Below are 11,790 nucleotides of genomic sequence, written 5' to 3'. Positions count from 1 at the left end.
GCATTAAAACATACTTATCTACTATTTACAAAATAATACACCTGAATATTGTAGATACAGCACCCGCAAGACAAATATAATGAACTATATTCATCGCAGCCCAACAAAAAAAAAGAATGAAAACTTTGAAACATAAAATTGGAATTCTAAATTCGTAGGGACAAAAATCACTGGTGAGATCCAGTAAAGCAGCAGCATTTAGTTCTTTTCTTTAAAATCTTAAAGCATATAAGCTAACCTGCACAAGTTATACCATTGTATATACTTGTATCTCAGATCTCGTCTGCTTGTTTTTGTGCTGCATTTTGTGCAGATTTTTTCCTAATGGTATCACTTGTCAGGAGTTCCACCTCTATTCCTCCTTGCGCATGATTCTATACGAACAAACTTACTCCAACAAGAAGCAATTCGTTTATTATCTGCCAGATAAGGCTGAACTTCTATCAAATCTTTGCCATAATGGTATCAGGAGTTCCACCTTGAGCATGGTTCTGTACTTTGGAAGCTAATAAACTTATTTCAAACAGAAGCAGTTCATTTATTGTCTTCAAGATACAGCTGAACTTCATCATCTGCAAATCAACGTCCCCTCTGCAACTGCATAAACCTTCTCTTTTATCCACTCGTGAAACTAATCCCTAAGAAATTATGAGAATTGGGATGTCACATAGCTTTCACTCCAGAATTGCATGCCGTGAATGGGGAAAAAAAATCTGGACTCCCTAGAGCCAATCTCCAGAGAAAGCAATGTTAAGATGATTTGAAGGTTCTGTAACTGTCCAATACAATGAATTTCATGTAAATACAAAAGCAAATACATCTGAATGGCAATAGTTTCAAATGAAAAGTGAAACTTTAGCATCTTTAGGCAAGAATACAAACTATACAAGCATAGTTTACAAAAGATTTTCACATGATAAGTTGCTAGTATCTTCAAATTGGCTTTAACATGTCAAGAGGGTAACATGCAAATGCTTCCTTGGGCTATACTATAAAATTGCTTCTGCAACTTAATTTTTTAAATATGTATGGAATTTTGGCATTGATGTATCTTGTTTCTTTTTCTTTGACATCCTCAGCATTTTCTCCCACTTTTTCATCATTTGTTGGAGGAGGGAGGAGAGGGGGGGGGGGGGATTCTGGCTGGGGGACAAAGAAGAGGGGCAAACTTTTAAACTCATAGGCACCAACATTTAACGTTGTCGGATATGTTTCACCTTATCTAATAGTTCAGCAACGTAGCTGATGTGGACCTGGTCATTAACCTAAGTAAACCAGGTAATCAATAACTTTCAAACTCACAGATAAACAAGTTACAATCTTGCAAAGATAACAGGGCATGTAGCGGCCTGCTCCCTATGACTCGTATAATTAACCAAGCTAAATGAGAATATCGAGGTAAGCAACTTTAACTTGTAACTCACCAAGCGGCAGTAAGTTTGAATAAACTCAGCAAAATCTAGTTAAAAGATTTTAAAGGAGAATATAATGCAATTTTCTATCTGAACCTCAGACAGTACTTCAGTTATGTATTAAACCGGGAATGAAAAATAAGAAAGAAAGCTTTTAATTCTGAATTCAAGGTTGACCATATTATATTTAATCCACCAGCTACTTCAGTAGCATTCATTTTCATGAATTCAAGCTTTGAGACGAATTCTAGAACATGTGATAAAAATCCAGGGCAATTAAAAATATCAATAGCTAGAAACTTTTGTTCAATGAATTTGTTTGTCATTTCCTATAGAAATTCTTCTCCAGCCTTTTTTTATCTTAATTTTTTTTTCTTTTTTTTCTCCAGCTTAAGTATATAGAACATTAAAATAGTAAAACAAAGAAAAATGACACTTTTGTGTACATATTGAGATAATACTGCAATCCAATTAGCGATCTGTATTCTAGCTGAACAGATTGTGCAGCAATCAAAGATCTCTAAGCATGGGTATGCAACCTTCCATGAAAATTTGCATGGATTAGAAAGATTCAAGAAATAATTTAATAACTACTGTTATCTTTTATTTAAGCAATCTAGAAAAATATTTATTAAAATTGAGCCACGCCATAATTAGATATCAGCTTTCTCGACCACATGAATAGATACCTGCCTTCTGTCAGGCTTGCTTCATGGCAACTCTTTGGCACAACGCTATCACAGCTTCATGTTTGTCCCTATTCTCATTTGTGCATGGGTCTGAATTTCTGATTAGCAAATATTAAAGTATTTCAAGCAGGAGCAAATTATCTGCAAGTATGGATAAACTTCACCATCTGCAAATGAAGACCCTCCGTGTAACTGTATGAAACCTTGCTTCAGGTTAATCCATCAAAAACGTAATCTCTGTGAGATGCATTGCAACCATATAAGCTCCTCTGAATAGTCTGCACACGAACACTAGAACAATAGCAGAAAATCCACAGTGGCAAATCCTGAACCTGTAGGATTCAATCTCCAGAGAGAGCATATCTTGGATTGCATTGAAGGTTCTGCAACAGCACAGTAAAGGGATTTCTTATTAGCAAAGATATGTACATTTATGAACAGTTAAAGTTTCAGGTGAAATCTCATATTTTACCATCTTAGACCAAAAGACAGCTGCAAAAAGCTTAGTTTATCAAACATTTTATATCCTAAGTAGTTGGACTGTTGTACATTAATTTTAGCAGGTCACTAACTTCTTGCCCATTCACTCAGCTTATATGTAATTATTCTAGGTATCCAACATCATTACAGATGTGCTCATAGAACTTGCTCAGTTTAACATTAATCTTCTAGCTTGGATGTCAAGTATGCAATATCCCCTGCTACAAGAAATAAGTAGACTCATCAGCTAAATGATTATTTCTCTCATTTTGGTTTTCTTAAGCATTTTCTAGAGATCTAGAAGTTGAGGGGATGGAATGGGAGTTGGAGCATATTATCATTTAGTTAAACTGGCAAGCACATAAGATTAATTTCCCAAAGTTTGCCACTGTTTCTGGCAAAATGTTGCCAGCAATCTTGTTGATCTTGATCCAGTGATTAATTAGCTCTGCACCAGCTTAGTCACAACTATAAACTTTAGGATGAATTTACCCAGTTCAGTTCTCATAAATTCAGCTTTGAAGTTTACATAATAGTTGGCTCCTGCATTACACATTTTATAAAGAAACTAAGTCCCAAATCAGTCTCCCAAGCATCTAAAAACAAGATCTTGACCCTCTCTACTAATTGCTAATTGGTTCCCAACTGAGATAAGTTTCTTTAGTACATATGCTGCACAATGATAAGTGAAAAAAGACCAGGATTGCAAGATGATGATACCTACTTTAAATCGCTAAGAAGAAATTTAAATTTTAACTAGGTCAAGCAAAAAGTTGATCCTCTCCGCTTCTTAAACCCCACCCCTCCCCTGCTAGAAAAAATTTAAAAAAGAAAAGCAAAAAGTTGGAAAAAGAGACAGAAGGAAACCATATGATGTATAACCAATCTTTACTTCAAATACAATTTTTCTGGAGCTGTGTTTTGAACAGATTAATGAGCAAAGGAAAAAAAAAAAACTTTTCAATTCCAGTTACAATTACCACCATATTCATCAGAAACAAGCTAACTAGATTATCCGCTTCAGCACTTTGATGGGGCAAGAAGATGAATGACTCAAAGCAAAAAGATTATTGGCTACTCCAAAAAGCTAAACTATATCCAAGAGAACCTGGTTACCAGAAACAATAAATTTTTCATATCTGGTCTTCAAAATAGTGAACTGAATGCTTTGTAAATTTATCCAGATTAAAACTTGTGCACATGGTAGAGTTTTCTTACCGTCACAGACTTTGTCAGGTTCTAATTCCAATATCGTCTTGTCAGTCCTGATTCCACAAATTTGCTATCTTTAAAAGCTACTTGATCCAGCCATCTTAAGGACCCTCTTATCCTTCATTAACATCCTGACATTCTCAACCTGTGTCCAGTCTCCCTCAGCTGCATATATATTTGAAAGTGTTACAAAACCTCCAGGTTTCTTCAATATCACATCCTCAACCATCCTTTCAGCAAGATCTTTTCTTTCATGTACCATACACCCATTCAGGAAAGCACCTACAATTGACTCTGAAGCTTCAATTGGCATTTCTTTAACTGTGTCATAAGCCTCCTCCAATCTCCCAGAACGACAGAGAAGGTCAACAACAGAAGAATAATGCTCTTGGCTTGCTTCAATTCCATACTGTTCTTTCATCAATTTAAAAATCCCCAAACCTTTGTCCACCAAACCTCCATGGCTACAAGACGAAAGAATAGAAGTGAAAGTAACTTCATTCGCTTGTATACCTTCATCTTGCATTCTCAGGAACAGCTCAACTGCCAAGTCCACCATACCATTGTTCCCATAACATCTAATCATGGCATTCCATGAAGCAATGTTCTTGCAGGAAATTGAGTTGAAAACGTTCCAAGCATCTCTCATACTCCCACATTTTGAGTATACGTCAATGAGAGCAGTAGCAACAAAGGCATTAACATCCATCTCCATTCTACATATGAAACCATGAATCTCTCTCCCTCTATGGATTGAACCAATTAACCCACAAGCAGGAAGTAGCCCAGTGAAAGTCACTTGATTAGGCATGATACCACTACACAGCATATCCTGAAACAACTTAAAAGCTTCACCAGCTCTTTGGCTCTGAACAAAGCCCGAAATCATTGCATTCCAAGTAACCAAATCGGGAATCAACCTTTCTTCACGCATCCTAGTGAAGAACATAAACGCTTTGTCACAATCTGCTCTCCTAGCATACCCCGCAATCATCGCATTCCACGTGAAATCATTTGGTTCTACACCTTCAAGCCTCATCCTTTCAAACAAAGTAACTGATTCTTCAAATTTTCCCGCACTAAAGTACCCACAGATCATTGATGTCCATGATGCAACGTCTCTCTTAGTCATTTCATCAAACGTCATGCGAGCATCCCATATATGTCCACATTTGCCATACACATCTATTAAGGCATTGCCCACTGAAACATCCACATCATAGGCCATTTTACAGATCAAACTATGAACTTCCTTCCCTACATTCACATCCATCAAGCCAAGACAAGCTTTCAACACAGAAGAAAACGTATAACTATTTGGACAAAAATTTTTTGATTCTTGCAGCAAGGTAAAGTAACCAAGGGCTTCTTCATGGTGCCCATGAAAAGTTAAGGCTGAAATCATCCAATTATATGCGAATACACTTGGGTTTTGGGTTTCTTGAAAGAGTAACTTAGCAGAACCAAAATCACCACAACTTGCATAAACTCCTGTGAGTTTTGAGCCCAGTGAAAAGCTGTTCCAGTTAACGGATGAAGTCAGCATCAAAGCATGAATCCGCTTACATGATTCAATTGCTTTGGCCTTTATGCACTCTTTTAAGAGTAGACTGAATTTGTATGGAGTCAAGTAACTAAATTTGGTTGTTAAGGCCATGGTTTTCCTTTTGAAACCAAGGGCGGGGGAGCACTAAGGTCGGAGAAATGCTTAAAATTTTGTCGGGTTAATTGTATTCTGTAACCCTGAACTATGTTTTCTTGTCGCTTTACACCCCATGCTGTTAATTGTCGCACTTGCTACCTTGAACTTTCGATTTTTTGCACGATAGTTCAATCACCTGAGCACCTGTCAAGTTGCAGGCCTTTCATCTGTGAAAACACCCTTTGCAGCTTTATAATTTGGAAGTGCCCAAATTGCCTTTCAAATAGGCTAATTCCTTATATTATATCTGGGAAAAAATTCAATGAAATATTGCTCCGACAAATGCATCTTTTTATACCATACTTATCATGTTGACTAAGCACGGAATGTGTCTCACACTTTTTTTTTTCAAAAAAGACGACCAAAGCTACTGGGTTTAGTTAGCATGGTAGCCAATAGTTGGCCAACAAATATTTTTTTTTGGTTTAATCCATCAAGCCATATCAATTAAACCAACAAATAGGGCTTTAGGATTTAGGGTTTTAGGGCTTAGAGTTTACCATTTAGAATTTAGGGTTTAGTGTTTAGGGTTCAGGGTTTAAGTAATTGAAATTATTAACATAATTAATTATATTATTTGTATTTAGAAAGATAAAAAATTGTTGTACTTGAGATGGAAAAAAAAAGCAAAAAAAGATAGAAAAGAAATAAAATACAATAATGTAAAATGATGAAATCTAAAAATAAGGAAACTACCATTCGGATGATAAAATTAAGAAACACGTCCAACAAATGATTAAGTCAATGCTTAGGATGCCTATGGCCCTTGCCTTGATCACCCTGCGTTATGGACGAGCAGCAAAATCTTCTTGGTTGTTGCCTCTGATGTTCACGAAGGACACCAGGATGATTTGAACAATCAAAAGGGGGCTCATCATCCCTGGAAGCACCATCATGGTCAAAGTCGTCTTCTGGGGACGAATCAGCAGTATCACTGCTAGCGTAATCGTTCCTGAAATGAAAGGTGAAAAAATCTCCTGATGGAAACTGTCCGGATGCAGATGAAGATTGGTCAGTGGTGGGATGACCGTTGGCTGTTCGAGATTGTAATAATCAGGAAGTTTCAGAGAAGAAATAGTACCTCCCGTTCCACTAAGGAAACCGAATATTGGGTGTAATTCGGCATATGAAGAAGAGGCTGATGCCATGGAAGCATACCCATATGGAGGTAAATGTGACGAGGATGGAAATTATGCCTCAAATCCATGAATCTATGGCAAGGGCATTGGCAATATGGCAAAGGGCGGAAACTGTAGTGATGGCGTGCCCTGTACACCAATAGGCGGCGAGGGCGGCGGCGGCATGACATATTCTCCAGGCGCAAGAAAGTGTGTAGCTAGCGTGGCATGCACATCCGGTGCTAGTGGAGATACGAATGGAGTGAACCGCTAACTCAAAGCCATGTGTGGATGCTGAGTATCCATCTTCGTCGTTTGAACGCTAGGTCCGCCAAAATAATAAAACCAAAATAAAATGTGTAGAAAACATGAAACCTAAATAAAAGTAATAAAAATGAACTAAAAATAAATTGAGTTGTCTTCCAATAAGCGCCTTTCTTTAACGTCTTTAACTAAACATGACCAAATCTCCTTAAGCTGTATAAATAGGGTCCTCAAGGTGCACCAATTCCACTTTAAGGCCCTTAAAGGATAATAAATCATATGGGCTGCCTTTCCAACTCATAATCATAATCATAATCTAATTTGATCTTTTTGAGTCCTACATGATTACAGTCTTTCTACTTAATTCTCCCAAAATGATTATAATAGTACTAATCAAACGAGTGGCTTCTTCACCAAAAATAACTCTATGTGCACAATTGGCTTCTTCACAAAAAATAATATCTTTTGGAGCCTTGCTTAGAACAAACTTTTTGCTGCGTTTCTGTCGCTTCTTCAACTGTTAATCAAGCTACAAAAATCAAGAAATCAGTTAAATCTCCCTCCGAAGAATTCATCCCCACAGCATCATCAATATTGAGGTTCATATCTCCTTTCTGTTAAATCATTAAGTCTCCATAGAGTTTTAGTCTTTTTGAGTTTCATTATAATCTAAGACTGAAATCCATAAGAAATTATTAAGTGTTGACAATTACTAACAAGATATCAATTTAATCCTTGCAAAGGGGGTAAAAACCTTAATAGCTCCTCGAGGCCTATATTTCAATTATATGTTAATTTTTGCTGTAATAAATGTGAGAAAAAACACTAAGTTTAACAACCAAAATACTTTTCACTAAATGAGCTTTTGAGAATAATGCTCTACAAATGTTGCTCCAAACTAGCTATTATGAATTTATGTCATCTTAAATTCCACACACGGGTTCTTCTATTTGAGTTGCACCACATACAAACACTAAAATAATACAACACCAATGTTCTTTTTTCTCTCTTACTTTTTGAGGAAGTGACTTTGCAGCTTGAAGAAATTATAATTATTGATTCCTTCATCAAAGAACCATCACTTTGCGATTAAGTTTCAATGACCAAATTTGACACACAAATGGCTGGGGTGTATCATAATCATATATATATATATAATAAAGTCGTATTGTGATACCCCGACTTTTAGGATAATGTTGTTTCTAGTCTTAAAGAGGATATTACGGTTTCTTTATTTTATTTTTGTTTTAAAACATTATTTTGTTCTAAAGACTCGAAACACTACTTGTACTCAAAACCCTAGTTTTACTTTTTTCTTAAATCCCTCATATTTTACTCAAAACCCTAATTGTAATCTATGGAGTTGTGAAATCTCTCATATTTTTCTTAAAATTTCATTTTATTTGGAATCTATTACCTTATAATAGCTATACTACTCATTTACATCCCTAATGGTTGGAATAAAGAATAGAATTAAGAGTTTTCCCTTTTCATTCATCGTTAGGGTAAACTAAGATTTTTACGCCTTTTTGTAGTGTGACTATTCGATACGGAGTGTAGATTAAATTTAGTGATTAAGAGTGAGTTTTAGATGATATTAAGTATGTGATGAGAAGTAATAATAATAAGTTAGTGAATTATAAGTTAAAACCCTAGTATACGCTATTTAAGAAAAATCGGCTTGAGCCGATGGGTATCGTTCATTACCGATTGAACACACCATTTGGCCACCACTTTCCTACCATAAAACATCATTGATATTAGTGCAAAATATCAGCCCCTTACTCAGCTCTTGATGGCCGAAATTATTGACTAGAAAAACAAGGAAAAAAGAAAAAATTTGAAAGTTCATCTCATGGCGACAAGTGGCGATCATCCTAAGGTTGTTGACCAACCAATTTCTTCCATATTTATCACAAAAAATCACTTAAATTGTTCTTCATTTCAGCCATTCCAGCCGTGAGCTTTGAGGGAGAAAACAAGAGAAAGAATTTTCCATTTCCATCTTGAGCTTAGCTTGTTTGAGTGAGAAATCAAGAAATCTAAATCGATTAACTTCTAAATTGGGGTTTAGGAAGCTTGGGGAGCTAAAATTTTTCAAGGAGAGGTGAAGGATATCTCTTGCAAGCATTTTATTGAGGTAGTGTGGCTGCTCATCCTATTTCTTTCTCTTAATCTTGCTTAAGTTATGTAATAACTTGTATTCTTGGCTTGTGATACCTACTTAAGTGATTTTGATGATTGTGGTTGTGGATTTGTGAGTTAGGGTTTTGAATTGTTCACTTATATTTCTTGTTGTTTAGATAGTATATGGTGTATATACTCTTGTATAGGAAGTTGTAGTAGTGGTTCAAGCTAGAAATGTGAAGTTTACACTCTGAATTCACTAAATTTCAGGTTTGAGTTTTTAGATTGCCCTGTTCCGACCGGTTCCATTCAGCCATGATGCAGGTTGATTTAGGTTTAGCTCAAAACATGAAAGTTGTAGAAAATGGTGTTATATAGTTGGAAAAAAAATTTCAGCTCAATCGGAGTACTATAGCATATGAAATGATAGAAATACCCCTGACTGTCAAATGCCCTGTTTTGTGGATAGTTTTCTGTCGTCTTTGAGATTGCATGATTTGACCTTGAAAATGCACGAACTAGTTGTTGATGTCATCATGAGACTTGTAGTTCTCTGTCTTAGCTTCGAAACTGTATAAAGTTTACCCCAAACCGATAGGTGTACCTTTAGTTGTGACAGAAACGCCAAGAGACGTCAAATCTGTCATTTAGCTATTTGCCTTTATACTTGATTTCTGGTTGCCTTGTTAAGACTTGTGTTGTAATTGAATTATTTTGAGCCTAGTTGAAGGGCTATTGTGATAACATTACCTATGTGTGACATTGGGGCTGATTTGAGGAAAATAATGAGGTCATAAATGGTTGGAAAATAAATAAACACAAGGGGCATGCCGCCCAAATTTTCACTAGAAATATAAACCAACCTTTGGAGTTTTGGTTCTGTAATCTACAAATGTGACCTAGATCCACTAAAAATTGGGTTGAGTTGTCTTCATGAAAGTTGTAACCCTTTGTCTTAACTTCAAGACGCTACCTAGTACACCTTTATCCGATAACCATAGCTCTAATTATGGTCAAAACCGTATAACCCATGTTTATACCGTTTTCATTTCCGCGCACGAGCGCATGCACTTCTTTGCCGTTTTTGCCGCTTTAATCGTTTTAGTCCTTATTTCCATTTGTGATGGTCGATTAACTGATAGTTGAGTATAATCTTCTGTCACAGGCAGTGACGAGCCGGACGGAGTCGGTGGACCCGTATAAAGTGTCTTGATTTGCGTGCTCACTATTTTGAGTGAGTAATTGGGTTGGCTTATATGATAAATTGTCAAAGTACCTTGTATATGTTAAATGGGTACTTAGGCGAGGGTGTATTTTATCTCACTCGACCTAAACCCATCCTATGTTCTTGATTTAATATGTGAGAATACATACCTTTTGCCGAGTATCACCCTTTTGCTGTGTGCTGTTGGGGTGATTACATGACTTGAATTGAACCCTTTGTGCTGTTGTGCTGATAGGGTGAGTACTTTGTTATGTATTTTGGTGAGATATATATCGTCTATTGAGAAATTGGATATCTCAGGACTTGGTTCCAGCCCGGTTCCAAGGGTAGACGGACTATTCGAGCCAGCCGGGGTTTGGTCGAAATTAGTTCCATGCTAACCTTGGAATTTTGTTCTTTGTTAAAGCTTTGATTAAAATTAAGTGATTTTGTTTCGCTCAAGCTGTTGTGTGCTGTTGACTGGCCAGCGGGGGTTGATAAGGTGAACGGAAAAAGTAAATGGAGTCTACGGACCATGAGTATTTTTGTTGACGGACTGTCAACAGGCGTTCAAGCTCGGAGAAATGAACTGGTTTTGAAGCCACCCGTATCCTACCATTGTGATGTTACATTTCTGTCTATTGATGTGAAATATCTTGGTTTACATGTTTATTTGGATGTGATTTTTACGTTTTTACCCCTGAATATTCACTAAGCATATAGTTTACCCCATTTCATTTGTTTTCCTTAGCAGGGGCCAACGCGGGGATCTCTCGAGAAGGTGTATAGACCTTTGGTTTAAAGAATAACTGATGTTACTCTAGTACTTGTTATAAGTGGACTAGTAAGATGTATATATTTGTTGTGATGGTTATCGTTAGTAACTTTTCTAGGATTTACTTTCTAGTACTAGTGGTATGTATGACTTGATGTAATAGTTTATATAACTTTTGAAGATGTAATAGTGTATATAGAATTTTCTTTCAGCATGAAATTTATTTTATCATTTTTGGAATCGAGTTCTGGCGCGAGTTAGGCAGGCGATCCGCTAAACCCTTTAGTACGCCTCTGGGTACGGTGGGGTCGTCACAGGTGGTATCAGAGCGCCTAGATTAGAGAACTTGGGCAGTTGGGAAATAAGTCATAAGACACATAAGTATTCGATAACCTTAGCTCAATAGATGATATCCTTGAAGTTTCCTTCTATTCGCTCTAATAGATTAAGGTCGAGTACAGCTGAATTATTATGTTGTTAAGGTTTTATGGAATTCGATCTATGAGACGTTTAGCGTTCATTAAGAATACGTAAAGACCATTGAGACTTTGAATTAAGGATTACACGGTTGGTTCTTGGATTGGAATACATAGAGGGACAAACTTTTGAGATGAATTTTATTGTCAATGATAAACTCGTTAATGAGGTATTAGAGTATTTCAACCCTTAACTTGTGAAAAGATTAAGAAGATTTGGCTTATAGGTTGCAATTTCGAGGATAAAATTATTTTAAGGAGGGGAGATTGTGATACCCCGACTTTTAGGATAATGTTGTTTTTAGTCTCCAAGAGAATATTACGGTTTCTT

At 36.4% G+C, this 11,790-nt stretch overlaps 1 protein-coding gene across 3 annotated transcripts; it reads right to left on the bottom strand.

Moving 5' to 3' along the window:
- LOC113700852 (pentatricopeptide repeat-containing protein At5g59600-like) lies at positions 1-5,716 on the bottom strand. 3 transcript variants are annotated; one of them, XM_027221288.2, is made up of 3 exons: positions 3,800-5,716; positions 2,102-2,484; positions 1-775 (listed from the first exon to the last, which is right to left on the bottom strand). In XM_027221288.2, the coding sequence occupies exon 1, from the start codon at positions 5,448-5,450 to the stop codon at positions 3,870-3,872; it is 1,581 nt and encodes a 526-aa protein (XP_027077089.1). In that variant the 5' UTR covers positions 5,451-5,716; the 3' UTR covers positions 1-775; positions 2,102-2,484; positions 3,800-3,869. The 3 variants fall into 3 exon arrangements, with proteins under 3 accessions (XP_027077089.1, XP_027077093.1, XP_071909422.1); XM_027221292.2 differs by having other exon boundaries at positions 1-638; XM_072053321.1 differs by having other exon boundaries at positions 2,106-2,484.
- Between the last annotated feature and the right edge of the window lie 6,074 nt (positions 5,717-11,790).

The sequence above is a fragment of the Coffea arabica genome, chromosome 1e (genome assembly GCF_036785885.1).
Source record: "Coffea arabica cultivar ET-39 chromosome 1e, Coffea Arabica ET-39 HiFi, whole genome shotgun sequence".
Classification (NCBI taxonomy): Eukaryota; Viridiplantae; Streptophyta; class Magnoliopsida; order Gentianales; family Rubiaceae; genus Coffea; species Coffea arabica.
Note: the sequence above shows the minus strand (reverse complement) of the source record. Positions and strands in the feature narration are given on the sequence as shown.